Source organism: Anoplopoma fimbria, chromosome 13 (assembly GCF_027596085.1).
Source record: "Anoplopoma fimbria isolate UVic2021 breed Golden Eagle Sablefish chromosome 13, Afim_UVic_2022, whole genome shotgun sequence".
Lineage (NCBI taxonomy): Eukaryota > Metazoa > Chordata > Actinopteri > Perciformes > Anoplopomatidae > Anoplopoma > Anoplopoma fimbria.
Genome location: NC_072461.1, coordinates 9,540,680 through 9,555,300, shown reverse-complemented (window position 1 = coordinate 9,555,300; position 14,621 = coordinate 9,540,680). Strand labels below are relative to the sequence as shown.

Sequence of the window (14,621 nt, the reverse complement as noted above, 5' to 3'; positions counted from 1 at the left end):
TGTGTGTGTGTGTGTGTGTGTGTGTGTGTGTGTGTGTGTGTGTGTGTGTGTGTGTGTGTGTGTGTGTGTGTGTGTGTGTGTGTGTGTGTGTGTGTGTGTGTGTGTGTGTGTGTGTGTGTGTGTTTGTGTGTGTTTTCCAATCACCTTGGTGATTCTCTCCCCAGCCTATCTCCACTGCAGGGGCTGAGGCTCGTCCATCCTCCTGCAGGGTAAACGTCTCTCCTCTGGACTCAGTTTGGTTCACCGAATCCTTACTGAGAGAGACACAAAGAGAGTATGAAGGGATGTGGGGATGGAGGAGGAGTGGGTGTGGGTTTTTTCCGACAACAAGAGAAGTGAGGATGGTGGTTGAGCGGGGCCGAGGAGGTGGAGTGGGATGATAGGTGAAGTGCAAAGAGAGAGAGGGAAAGGAGGAAGAGAGAGGTGGTTGGATGATGAGAAGAGAGGAGGAGGAGGAGGAGGAGGAGAGAGAAAGTCCATGCAGAGCTCAGTCTTCTCTGACTAAGAATAGCAGCTCTTCTGGTAACCCAATGCCCCAGGACATGACCATTTGAATAAAAGCCTCTATTGCATCACATAATGCCTGGTGTGTGTGCTCTACTGTCGCTGTGTGGTGCTTGCATGTATTGGCATGTGTCTTTGTGTATGTGTGGGGAAGTATTTTCAAGGCAGATGCTTGGGAAAGTCATCAGAGTAATAAGTGAAGCAGACAGGAAATGAGAGAGAGAGAGACAGGAAAGGGGCAAATTGATGGTGATGATAATAGGCTGATGGAGAAGGAAGGCACAGAAGATATTTAATGCTTTATTTCAGTGAGAAAGTAACTCTATAACCCTATAATCTGGGCAAAAGCCATGTTTCCATATGTGTGTGCCATATGTCTGATTAGCTGAGGATCGCATCTCAAAGAGGCAACCGAAGCATCTTTTGCTGTAAAATGAGAATCTTGGCCCAACTGAGCGGTGGTGTTGTAGCTGGGTTAGAGTGTGGGGTCACAAATGCAAACAGTTTTTTTTCTCTCCATCTCTCTCGCTCTTCAGTTGTAGATGGGTTAGGGTGTGGGGTCACAAATGCAAACAGTTTTTTTTCTCTCCATCTCTCTCTCTCTTCAGTTGTAGATGGGTTAGGGTGTGGGGTCACAAATGCAAACAGTTTTTTTTCTCTCCATCTCTCTCTCTCTTCAGCACTACTTCCTCATCGTGTTTGGTCACGATGGACAGAAGCCTCTGGAGCTGCGGACGGATGAGGAGAGTGAGTGCGATGAATGGGTGGAGGCCATCCAGCAGGCAAGGTACACATGTAGTATTGCATAAAAGGGTGTTTGTGTGCTTTCCCCTCTCTGTTTTGTACAGCAGGAAATATGACATCAGACTGCATGACCACAGGCTGATCTGATGTGACGGAACATTAAGATTAAAGAGCATTATTGTGGCCATACTGATGGTTTTTCTTTCTATAGCCCATTAAATATAAATTGGAAACTGCAAAGATGATTGTGTTCCAAAGAATACTTCACTTTTTGCACCTTCTTTCCTACCTACTACGGATCAAAAGCCAGCTTACAGATCTGATCTGGTTTCAGTTTATTGCAGTGTGGTATGAAAAATTTGGAAATCCCGGATTGGTGATGTAGGGCAGTGGTCCCCAACCTTTTTTGTGCCATGGACCGGTTTCGTGTAAGACAATATTTTCACGGACCGGCCTTCAAGGTGTGGTGGATAAACACAACAAAATAAAATGATACGACCGGACATTTTTGCTAGCTTGTGGGCTTAATTTTTGAGGAAACGTATCACGTGACCGAGACAAGTGTCTTGACTTGTGTCAAGAGGCACAGGCGGATGTAATTGGGAGAGAATCCGTTTTTTGTTTTTTCTCAAAATAAAACATCTTTCAGACTCTGATAATCAATAAAATGGAAATAATATAAGTTATTTATTCTTTCTGTGCGGCCCGGTACCGGTCCGTGGCACGGTGGTTGGGGACCGCTGATGTAAGGGTCCAGACGCCAGGCAGACAGAACTGCTGCATAAGCTTTGTTGAAGACAATAACCAGAACTATCATAGTAAGCAAGCGAGCAAATAAAGCTGCAACTGCTCATAACAACAACGACAACGAGCACTTGTTATCACTTGAACGACTTCAGAATCAAATGCTTCCCTGCTATACTGACTGGAGGACCTACAATCAGGCAGTTCTTATTTACGCATACTAAAAATACCTGAAAGATGTAAAGACCCCATGACGTTTATGTCCACACCACTGGAATCGGTTTGACATTGTATCAAGTATACGGACACAGCTCTCACTTTTCCCCACAGAACTCCCCAGGGAACACGGTCGGAGTCCTTTTCCAAGTCCACAATACACATGTAGACTGAATAGGAAATTCCCATGACCCCTCAAACAGCCCTGCAGGAGTAAAGAGCCGGTCCACTGTTCCACAGTCAGGACGGAATACGCTTTGCTCCTCTTAGATCTGAGGTTCGACAATCAGTTAGAGCTTCCTCTCAAGCACCCAAGAATAAACTTCATCGGTGAAGCAGTGAAATTACCCAATAATTGGTCCGGTCCCCTTTTTTTATAAAATTGGAGTGTCTGCCACTCCACAGGCATTGTCCCTAACCTCCACACAATACTGAACAAACAAGACAGCCCAACAATGTTCAGAACCCTTAGCATCTCAGGGTGAATCTCATCCACCCCTGGCACCTTGCCGCTGAGGAGCTTTTTGAATACCTGAGCATAACCAAACAATCCCTCAACTGGCATCATGTTTTGATTCAAACTTTGCCAAACACAGATGGGTGCACTAAAATAAATGACATCACCTTTTCCAACACTTCAGACCACTTAGAACAGAAATATCTTTTGAAATAGGCAAACTGTTCTGATTTTGTTAGAAAATGGTGTGTTCAATATGAACCCCATCGCTCACAGTGAGAAGCTGGTCCAGAAAAGGTCTACAGGGCTTTTAAGATTTTTAAGGTTTACACAAGATGATCGTTTGAATAAACCCCCCCAGGAAGTCATTTCAATACACTTTCAAAAAGCATCAAGTGTTTTTGTTTCCCCCTTACTTTTTCTGCCATAACACACAATGGGGGACGGAACCAAGAAATATGAAATATTTTGTATATGATATAAGTGCTTCATATAACGGATATCTATTCTTCGACTTCTCTTTGTTTTCAGTTACTCTGAAATCATCATTGAACGAGAGGCGCTGAAGCAGAGATACATCCACCTCGTACAGATAGTGGAGACTGAGAAGGTGGCCGCCAATCAGCTGCGCACCCAGCTCGAAGATCAGGGCACAGAGATCGAGAGGCTCAAATCAGAGGTACAGCACTCAATCACCACCTACACGACTGAAAGGTGTCCATTTGGGTATTGACTGTTCCGTATGGGATTTTAAATGTGTACCCTCAAGACACAGTGCATGTGTAAACTAAGCAGGACATCTATCTATCTATCTATCTATCTATCTATCTATCTATCTATCTATCTATCTATCTATCTATCTATCTATCTATCTATCTATCTATCTATCTATCTATCTATCTATCTATCTATCTACCTACCTGTCCGTCCGTCCCGTCCGTCCGTCCATCCGTCCGTCCGTCCGTCCGTCCCATCCATCCATCCATCTATCTATCTATCTATCTATCTATCTATCTATCTATCTATCTATCTATCTATCTATCTATCTATCTGTCTGTCCATCTATCTATCTGTCCGTCCATCCTGTCTGTCTGTCTGTCTGTCTGTCTGTCTGTCTGTCTATCTATCTATCTATCTATCTATCTATCTATCTATCTATCTATCTATCTATCTATCTATCCATATATATATATAAATATATATATCCCTATGGGTATGCAGTGTGTGTCTTCTCACAGCTGCGTTTATTGCAGCAGATGAGTGGGTGTGAACGGTACTCATTCACCTCTGAGCGTAGGAGGAGAAGCCCTCCGCTCAATAAAGACAGCCCATCAGCTTCCTTACAAACCGCTGCCAGAAAAACGTTACGCTTATCGAACCAACACCTTTCTGTCCTGCCGTCACAGCACGATAAATCAGCTGAGCGCGCTGACACACAAAACAAAACTGACCTCTCCAACATTGTTAATCAGAACTAATTACAATTCTCTCTCACACACACAAACGACGCCGGGTAATTATTGGTTTATGGTAAATAGATCAATATTGTTCCTGAAGTAAACATCATCATGATCTATCTGTCACACTGTCTGTCTGTCTCTCTCTCTTTCCATCATCCATCCAAGGATCATTTTGGTCACGCTTCATTTTGTGGATCCTCAAACTGTGAATCATTTTATAATGATTTTTGTGAAATTTTTCTGGGAGGAACGTATTTTGGTACTAATCCTGAGTAAAATAGCTACATTAAATCCATTCATTTACAGTATATTGTTGAATTGTATGCTTGATCCCACTAGCTGTGTTGCATGTTCAGCTGACCGACTTTGCCTGAACAAGACTGTCGAGGTAATACTACCAACTTCATGAAATTGATCAATTGAAAATGTATCAACTAAACCAAATTAGATAGTTCTTTATAGGGAACTTTCAAATAAAATAAAGCTTTATCAATGTCTTTTAATTGAATTGCTAATCATAGATTTCCTTTGCTTTGCCAGATCATTTAGTGTTTCAGATATTGTATTAATGTGCAGGTGCTTGATTGAAATTTAATTCTGGTCTGAGCAGCAGTCAGCCCTGAGGGAAGCTGTTTGATCGTGGGGTCAGCTGTTAACATTTCCGTAAATCACAGCTCCACCAACAATTCCAACTCTGTATTGGCTCATCTGTGTCAATATTGGCTTGTATAAATATCTTGCTTGTAGCAGCTTTTTCTGTCTTCGGGAAGAAATAACACTATGTTTCATTGATTAGCTTGTAACGCTGCGTTTAGTTGGATTTCTCCCTCAGAGCAACAAGTGTAAATGCTTCTATTTGCTCTACACTATGATTATACCTCAGGATACGGGATACGGAGAGCCATGTTGATAATGAAAACGCTTACAAAGACGTTTTATATAGGGAACATCTGCCTGTGTAATTGGGCTGCTCATGAAAAAAGGATTAGACTTTGAGAGCCAGTATGCAGTTGGTGATCCATCTCATTAAAACACACTCTTGTTTGTTTGTTTATGTGTGTGATGCTCTGTGTGTATGAATAATTAAACCAACTAGCCACTGTAACTGTCAACAGTTGGCAGACTGGGCTCCTCTCCGCTGCCATTTGCATGATAGTGCTAGTGAATGAGAAAACAAGGATGAAAGTGTGCGGATGGAGATGGCTTTGGTTTCATCTTTCATGCTTTTCTCCATCTGTGATAAACTCATGTCATCAAGCGGCCTGAGGGTTAAAACAAATAGGCGAAAGTAATATCGTACAATAGACGGTCTCAACCTCTGCTGGGTTCATTTCTTCACTGAAGAAAGCGTTGCCAAGAAAAACCTTTTACCAGCTGTGATAAAAGTTAGTCATCACTTCTATATAAACATAAGCGGTTCTATCTATTATAAGGTTAACTATGTGAAATGAGATTTTTTTTTACACAGCTTAATAACATTGTGAGTTTGGCATCTTCCTGGTGTATTACCTTTGCGATGTGTCCCATGTACGGCTGGCTTTTTTCAGCTGCAGCGAGTAAAAGGGACACTTCTGAAGGCTTGTTTGATTCTGTGGTCTGAAGAGAGTAATTCATGGCATTTAAAAAAGATACAGAACTGTCATAATTAGATAGACTTGGTATTTAAAGGCCTTGATATCATACGTTCGTTCCATAGATTATTTTGTGCTAGAAATGTATTCATCTGCAGAGCTAGGATTGTCGTCAGTACCTGCTGTGCTCCACAATGCACAACAGGTAATCAGGCACATCAAAGCCTTAATTTGCTTACTGTCACCAGCTGATAGCAGCCCTCCCCCTCCTCCGCCATTCTCTCTTTCTGAATGAAGGCACCAAATTGTCAAAGATGAGGAAGTCTGATGTCTATCTGGTACAAACACATCAACAGTTCACTGTGCACACACTGGTCGTTAGGCCTAATTAGTCTAACAACCAAATTACTCCTAATCCCTTCAGGAATATAATATCCTCATGAATCAAATCATATCACTTCCTACCATAACTCATTGTTTATATTTTATGTGATTTCACTGTAGTTCATTGTGTCTTTTGTGCAGGTATTAAGTCACCCACAAATGCTCATTTTGTTTGTGACTGAATTTCTCTTAAAAGATTATAGCTCTGAACAAAACCAAGGAGCGAATGCGGCCTTACCATGTCAACCAGGAAAATGAAGACCCCGATATCAAAAAGATCAAAAAGGTAAATTTTTTAACTCTTCTTTTTTGCTGTTTTTATCTTCTGTAACCAGTTGTTCCTGGTGACTGACCTAGGATTGTGCCCGAGCATGTTGCATGCGCAGTATGTGCGCTCCATGTGCATGATTGCGTCTAAGCTACCTCATTCGTACGTCCTCAGGTGCAGAGTTTCATGCGGGGCTGGCTCTGTAGGAGGAAGTGGAAGATCATCGTTCAGGACTACATCTGCTCTCCTCACGCTGAGAGCATGAGGAAGAGGAACCAGATCGTCTTCAACATGGTGGAGGCAGAAACAGAGTATGTAAATGCTTAATGGAATAGCGGCACACACTCAAGAAAAGTTGTCATTATTGTCAAGCTTTGCAGCACATGCCATAACAGACATTCCTATCTCGTATTTCACCTTTCACCAAATTGTTTCTCAATAGTATTTCACAAAACTTTTATATATCATAATATATATTGATAGTTGATATAAAATAACATACACTAAGATAGAAGATTTTAGACATATCCACCATCCCTGCTGTACATGAATTCAATTGAACTGAATCATGGTTAGATTATCAGACCATGGCGGGAAGAAAAAAACAAACATGGGTCACAGATTTATTTTGATCGATGAAACATCTTATGTTGCAACTTGTTAACTTGGTGATGTCCAAAGATACTTTCACACTAGATATTTGTTTGTACAGTAAGGGACAAATGGAGAGAGGAATTTATTATTCATTACTCTGAGCTTAAAAAAATAATTAAAAATAAAATTGAACTGTAAGACAACATTTTAAAAATCCCTGCTATTAAATATTAACATTGTCTTCATTAAACATTTTTGCTGATGTACTGTATGTGTTTTGTAGATACAATTGAATATCTAACACATTGTGTGTGTGTGATGACAGGTACGTCCACCAGCTCTACATCCTGGTCAACTGTTTCCTCAGACCTCTGCGGATGGCAGCCAGCTCCAAGAAACCCCCCATCAGCCACGACGATGTCAGCAGCATCTTCCTCAATAGGTGTGTTTATTACACGGAGGCACAAGCAGAGAGAGATACTGAGGATTTAAAAAAGGAACAAATAATTACAAAGTGTTTTGTCATTGTGTTTTTTTACACTGCGTTCACACTGTGTCTTCAGTGAGACCATCATGTTCCTACATGAGATTTTCCATCAAGGCTTGAAGGCGAGGATAGCCAACTGGCCAACTCTAGTGCTTGGTAAGCTGTTACTTAGCCTCGCACACGAATACACACAAATACACTCCGTGTGCATCCACTCTGCAGCCAGCCAGTGACATCAAGGTCAGGTTTTCAGTGGTCCAGTTTGTGTCATTCAAACATCAGTCTTGAGGTCTTACTGCCCCATTAACACACACAAGACACACACACACACACCCACGCTCATTTCCTTATCTCAGTCTGCAACAAGCACACCCCTTGTCTTGACAGACAATGACTACCCATACCAGAAGGCACCCCACAAATTGACCTCCTAAAACAGAAGCCCCCTCGACAGATAAGCGTCACCTAGGTGACAGACTGCCGAAAGACGCAACAGCAAAAAAGAAAAGGTTTGACTGATTAAACACTTATCTGACACCATGCTTCAGGCTGGCTCTGTTTTTAGGTCTTAATCAACAATATATTTTACATGTACATCGAATCAATTTCTGTACTATTTTATCATTAACGATTACTGTTTCTTTTTTTCTTTTTTGGTAGACCAGACTTATATTTTTTGGTATTCACATTGAAATATTTATCCTCCAATACAGCAAACAGCACACTATTGAGTATTGGTTGCCTTTAGGTAGTTATCAGTAGAAAAATAAAGACATTAGTTTGGTTTAAAACCGTTTATAGGAGCAATAATTCTAATATATCGCACCTCGTACATGGTTTACAGTTTAGTAATTAATGTTACACAACAGCGTTTGCACTGCAATGTGTTTCAAGGCCAAAATATGAATGGCGATACTTTTGCTATTATAAGTCCTGGTACTAAGATGTCTCCTTTCTAAAAAATAACTAAAAACAGACTACCTACTTATCACCAGTCTGATGTGTGTAGAGGTCTGTATGACTATACTGCAGTAGCTTGGTGTTTTAAGGCGATTTAATGAAGGTTAACACAGTGAACAGCCGTGTGTAATGGCACTGCTCTCTGATGCGACACATAAGGCTGTGGATTTATTAACACATCAGTCCTTCTTAAAGTCCATCTGACATTTGATCGTGCAGTCAGTTATAGTAAACTAATGTAAACTTGCCACCGAACAGAGGTTACATAACATTCCAAACAAGCCATGAACTTAACCAAGCTCGGGCCTCATAGGTGTGCTGGATACTAGTGAAACATGTTGTTTCAATGTAACATTTTTACGGTTGGTTGAATCGATGAGGACAAAGTAAAATACTTTTTAGTTTTTTAAATTTGGGTTAAAGGGAGTATACTTGGTGTTGGAATAGATTAAAGACCATCAATATTTTCTTGGTCACAGATCTGACAAAAGGCTCAAATAGCAGTGTTAGTTAAACTACTATGGAACTGTTCCAGTAGTGGTTGTTATAGCAACAGAACGTTCAGAAACCAACTGGTGGCATTACTTGAGACTTGCATTCCGTCATGTGACTTGCACAGTATAATGTATAGTATACTGTGTGTTTTTTGTTTCTAGCGGACCTATTCGATATCCTGCTGCCCATGCTGAACATCTATCAGGAGTTTGTGCGTAACCATCAGTACAGCCTGCAGGTTTTGGCCAACTGTAAGCAGAACAGGGACTTTGACAAGCTGCTGAAACAGTACGAATCTAACCCCGCCTGTGAGGGAAGGATGCTCGAGACCTTCCTCACATACCCGATGTTCCAGGTAGATCATGAGCACCAGCTCACAAGACCTTTTCACAAGCATATGTCTACCTTTCATTCTTTTATGTAAATTCATTCATACGTTTCAATAACCTTTTGTTTCCACATTGCTGTTCTCTCCTACAAGATTCCCCGCTACATCATCACCCTGCACGAGTTATTGGCACACACGCCACATGAGCATGTGGAACGAAAGAGTCTTGAATTTGCCAAGTCCAAATTAGAGGAACTGTCCAGGTATGTATCTGGACAGTTGTCAAAATAATAAACTCTCCTGAAACATTTCAAAACTGAACCCTGAACTAACTGGCGTTCTTGTGTGTGGTCAGGGTTATGCATGACGAGGTGAGCGACACAGAGAACATCAGGAAGAACCTGGCCATAGAGAGGATGATAGTGGAGGGCTGTGACATCCTGCTGGACACCAGCCAGACCTTCGTCAGGCAGGGTGAGTCTTCGTCGGTTCACGGGCGTTGCTCAGCAGACAGCAGAGCTCCGGAGGTTTTCCTGACAGTAAGACCCTCCCGCTTGTCAGCCTGTGATCTGAGGGCACAGACGCTGTCCCTTTGTGGAGCTCAGTCCCTGAATCATGACATAAACTACTATAATACTTTCTACTGGGGGAGATTTGTCTCTATGTCAGCTTGCCCAGTGGAAATGTGATTCTACAAATTGGCTGTGGTTCTCAAAGTCATAATTCTAAGGTTTAGCAGGTTTTAGTAGGTTTAACTACTAGCATAATTTAAAGTAGGACTATCTTCCTTATGAATTATTCCCAAGCAGTTCATATATATTGCTTTGGGCAAATATGTCAAATGAACGTAATGTAATATAAAATTGTAGACTTAAAGCCACTACAAGTTCTCATTTTCTTACCGGGAAGATAAATGGATTGCCTATGAACACTTGTGTATGCTAAAGCCTTAGCGTGGAGTCATGGTGAATCTACAGACCGTCTCACCCAACAAAACGAAGTAATTCTTGACCTCAAATGTAGCGCATAAATTGTACTGTATTTATCAGCAATATATTCACGCAACATGTAGTTTGCGAGCTAGTCCAATAAAGACACTGGTCCCATACCTGCCAAGCATTTATACTTTTGATTTGCTCTTGAGAAAGGCACTGAACCATGTCTGCACCAGTGTGCCAAGAAGTGCGCTAATTGCTACAGTTTTCAAACCCTAATGAGCTACCGTATACAGCTATCTGGTGATTTTTTAACCTATGCATGACTTGCTGACACCAGTTTTGACAGTGCATGTCTTCTCTCGATCCCATGTTACTGCTTCAAGCAGAGATTCAATTTATGCCGCTGAATCTGCCTGTTGTAATGCTCTCCTCCTGCTTTTCGCCCAACGTATCTGAAGTGTACCCATGAAATACATGTATGCAGAGACGGGTAGTGCAGAAATGTTGCTTTTTACGCCAGTATGTTTGTGCCACGGCAGATGCAGACCAAACACAGCCCTCAGCTTAGTGTCAGCTTAATGAAATGTAATGTAATCCTGTGCACCTCCTGCTCCTCAGGCACTCTGATCCAGCTGCCGTCGGTGGAGCGAGGGAAGCTCAGTAAGGTCCGTCTGGGCGCTCTCTCTCTGAAGAAGGAAGGGGAACGGCACTGCTTCCTCTTCACCAAACACTTTCTCGTCTGCACTCGCAGCTCTGGGGGAAAACTGCACCTTCTCAAGGTGAGAGTAGATTTCAGAGTAGAAATTTACTTCGCCCTTATTGAAAACTTTTATGTACCTGTAAAAGAGTGTAAACCTTTTGTGCTTTTTTCCAATTGTGAAATAACCACTGATTGGTATGTTATTAAACTTGTTTATGTATACGTTATGGCAGAGAAAAAAAAAATACAGAGTATATAAGGGAAACAACCTTTAGAGAAGAATGTTTACTGAATGTTAATTTCCTACAGTGAGAGTAGATTTCAGAGTAGAAATTTACTTTTTAATTGATTGCAATAAAAATGAACTGTGGTTAACATTTGCTGTTAAACTCTTGCAGCAAGGTGGAGTTTTGTCCCTGATTGACTGCACACTCATAGAGGAACCAGATGCCAGCGATGAGGAGTGTAAGTTTGCCACATCTATGAAGCAGTGTGCCTGTGTGTGGACCATCTACGTTGGTCCACACACAGGCAGCTCTTATTGGCTCATTTAGGCGCTTCACCACTCATGGAGGTTAATTAGGTGTCAGATGATAAGTGTCCAGAAATTACTTCCTTTTAAATATCAGATGCTCACCCCTTTAAATGTCAGGTTTTGATCTTTTGACATTGATGATCTTTATCCATTTTTTCTTCTCTTTCTGAGCACTCATTTTGTAAATTGTTTTTGAGTGCGAAGGCAACCACATGCATGTGCACACTTCAACACACACCTTTACACTTGAGCCTCAGGGGCACGTAATGAAGATAGCAGGTCCACTGAATTAACCCTCAATGTGTGTGTGTGTGTGTGTATGTACAAGCAAAAGCAATTCTTTATCTATTTTAATTATCATTGTATTAAAAACTCATTTTTTTCTCTATCACACAGCTAAAGCTGGCGGTCAGGTATTTGGTCAGTTGGACTTTAAGCTTATAGTGGAGCCTTCGGACTTGCCTTCTTTCACTGTGGTGTTGCTGGCACCATCGCGGCAGGAGAAGGCGGCATGGACCAGTGATATTAGCCAGGTAATAAACAAACACACACCCATACAGACACAGAATAACAAGAACCTCCAAATAGCGAAAGCGAGTCTCCACCGGGCATTGAGAAGGCTTAGTGATAAGTAAACACAGACACGGGTGCAGCTCCCCAGGGGCAAGTTCAGCTCACTGCCTCAGTACTTCACAAACAGAGTAGCACCATGAAAGCATGTCAGACTGGATAAGTTCTTATCTGAGAAAAAAAAATACATTGACAGTTTTAAATGGCTTCATTTTTTTCCTCAATCCCCCTGTCAACCAGACTTATAAAAAATAAATATTTCTCAGCATTTGTTTTAATAAATGGGGGCGCACGGATAAACAATTGAGTGCAACAAAGGATTTTTCTCTCTGAGATGTTTTATGTTGTTACAGACTCATATTCTTCAAATTCTGTAGGTTGAACAAATGTGAAAATAATTTGCAAATATTCTTTCACTGTATTCTTTCAGTACTTATCTTCCTTTTCTCTCTGTCTCTGTAGTGTATAGATAATATCCGCTGTAATGGCTTGATGACCAGTGTATTTGAGGAGAACTCTAAAGTCACTGTGCCTAATATGATCAAGTAAGTATGTATGTGTTTGTGATTGGAGCACCCATCTCCTAATGCCAGTGTTGTAAAATACATGTTGTAGCATACCTGGGTGAAAATGTTCTAGTTGTGTTGATGTACTGTAAATAGTTAGACTTTATGTTGTGTATTATGTTTTTTTAAATATTAATTTCTGCTTTAAAAGTTTTCTTTGATATCCACTCTTATGTTTTAGCTTCCTTCTTTGGAATATGTGGATTTTCTTTTTTCATTTCTCTTTTTCACTTGGCTGTTTTTGCCTAGCTTCGTTCATAACCTTTTTCCTTGGTTAGCAGCCCAGCAGTCACCCATGCTCGATTGTGTGTGTGTTTGTGTATGTGTGTACGTGTGTGTCCATCAGATCCGATATGCGTCTCCATAAAGATGATGTTGACATTTGCTTCAGCAAGACGCTCAACTCCTGCAAGGTCCCCCAGATCCGCTATGCCAGCGTGGATCGGCTGCTCGAGAGGCTGACCGACCTGCGCTTCCTCTCCATAGACTTCCTCAACACCTTCCTGCACACATACAGGATGTTCACCACAGCAACCGTTGTCATGGGCAAACTGGCCGACATCTACAAGAAGCCCTTCTCCTCCATACCTATCAGGTCAGACCTTGCAAACATACAAATATGCATTCACAAACAGAGAATATGTGTTACCTAAGACAATACTGTTTTGTCTGTATTTGTGTTCGTATTAGTGTGTGAAACATGCAAGAATGTGTTTTTACACTACAGGAGTGTTCTGAGAGGTTTTTTTTTTTTTTTTACTTCTCCCTCTTTTTTTTATTCTGTGAATGATGTAGTCAGATGTGGGTCTGTGTTTTGGACTTTACTCACAAGGTTGAATACATATTGGCTGAAATACATACCAGCCTGTGTGTGAAGGCCAGCAGAACAGATGCTTCAACAAAGTTTTTGGCACAGCCATAGGAATATACTGTGTGTCAGATGAGGAGTTTCTCTCTCTCTCTCTCTCTCTCTCTCTCTCTCTCTCTCTCTCTCTCTCTCTCTCTCTCTCTCTCTCTCTCTCTCTCTCTCTCTTTCAGCTTTATTCATGCTCTCTCTCTCTCTTGTTAGGTTCTGGCTGCATCACAATTGTGTGTTTATATTCCTTCCTCGACTTTACTTAACTTACCTTTTCAACTGGAAAAGCTCTGTATTTTCCTCTGCCGGTTTTGTTTGTAAAGCCTAACTCACTGTGGGCTGAGGCTGCCTTCACTGGAAGAGAACAGGGAGGAATCATCCAGAGACCAGAGGTGTGCAGGAAGGGTTAGCGGGGGTATGGGGCAAGTCCCCTGTCTTAAACCTTTAACAGGATGTGCTTAATTTTTCCCCTAATGTCATTCGAGGTTGGCTGATGAGCAGCCCAAGTTTCCCTCTCGTCAAACCTTCCACTATATTCTCTCCTCTATCCACCAAGAGCCAGTACAATAGGAGGTTTTATGCCTTTTAAACATGCATACTGATGTGAGCATTAAACTCAAAGGACTGTTATGCCTAAGCATAGCCTCACTTCTCGGCTAGCATGGCTGTAGGCTCTAAAGTCTTTTTTTAACCTTGTGTATTTATATTTTATGGCTTTTTACAAGAAGTTGATCTTTCACATTATTTTGCGTTTATTCATTTGACCTTTCTTTTAATGAACAGTGGTTAACAACGATTGGAGAATGGGAATTTCCAAGTTTTACAAGTGATTAGAGTGAACCTCTGTTTTATCGTTGGCTCAAATGCTCCTTGGTTTCTCTATTTGTGTTGATCAATTCGTTTGATTTTGTCCCTTCCTGATAGAGACTCTCACTGTTGTGGACAAACACATGGAGACATAAACGCATAAACACAGACTATAACACAGCTCTCTGCATCAGTTTTACACTGGATTTTTCTCCCATGCAGTCATGAATCTGAGAGATTGAACACATGCTGCTGTTCTCTCACTCAAAAAGCTGCCTCCCCTCCTCAAACACACCTTTTCATCCATCTTCCCTCCATCATCTTCCCTCCATCATCTTCCCTCCAACCATCTTCTATCTTTGTCACTTCTCCTGCTTTTACATTTTCAAGTCTTAATCCATCCCTCATCCATTTAATCATGTTTCTGTGTCATCCAT

The 14,621-nt window shown here is 41.4% G+C and overlaps 1 protein-coding gene across 3 annotated transcripts in view; it reads left to right on the top strand.

Annotated features, from left to right (window-relative positions):
* The window catches only part of rasgrf2b (Ras protein-specific guanine nucleotide-releasing factor 2b), a 43,357-nt gene that overhangs the window by 13,500 nt on the left and 15,236 nt on the right, over positions 1-14,621 (top strand). For all 3 annotated transcript variants that reach the window (XM_054610743.1, XM_054610742.1, XM_054610741.1), the window contains exons 2-15: positions 1,185-1,291; positions 3,197-3,344; positions 6,277-6,366; positions 6,523-6,659; positions 7,268-7,384; positions 7,506-7,585; positions 9,046-9,239; positions 9,366-9,475; positions 9,568-9,686; positions 10,769-10,929; positions 11,249-11,315; positions 11,782-11,918; positions 12,418-12,500; positions 12,868-13,116. In XM_054610743.1, the coding sequence (XP_054466718.1) occupies positions 1,185-1,291; positions 3,197-3,344; positions 6,277-6,366; positions 6,523-6,659; positions 7,268-7,384; positions 7,506-7,585; positions 9,046-9,239; positions 9,366-9,475; positions 9,568-9,686; positions 10,769-10,929; positions 11,249-11,315; positions 11,782-11,918; positions 12,418-12,500; positions 12,868-13,116 (1,799 nt within the window). The remainder of the gene's footprint in view (positions 1-1,184; positions 1,292-3,196; positions 3,345-6,276; positions 6,367-6,522; positions 6,660-7,267; positions 7,385-7,505; positions 7,586-9,045; positions 9,240-9,365; positions 9,476-9,567; positions 9,687-10,768; positions 10,930-11,248; positions 11,316-11,781; positions 11,919-12,417; positions 12,501-12,867; positions 13,117-14,621) is intronic.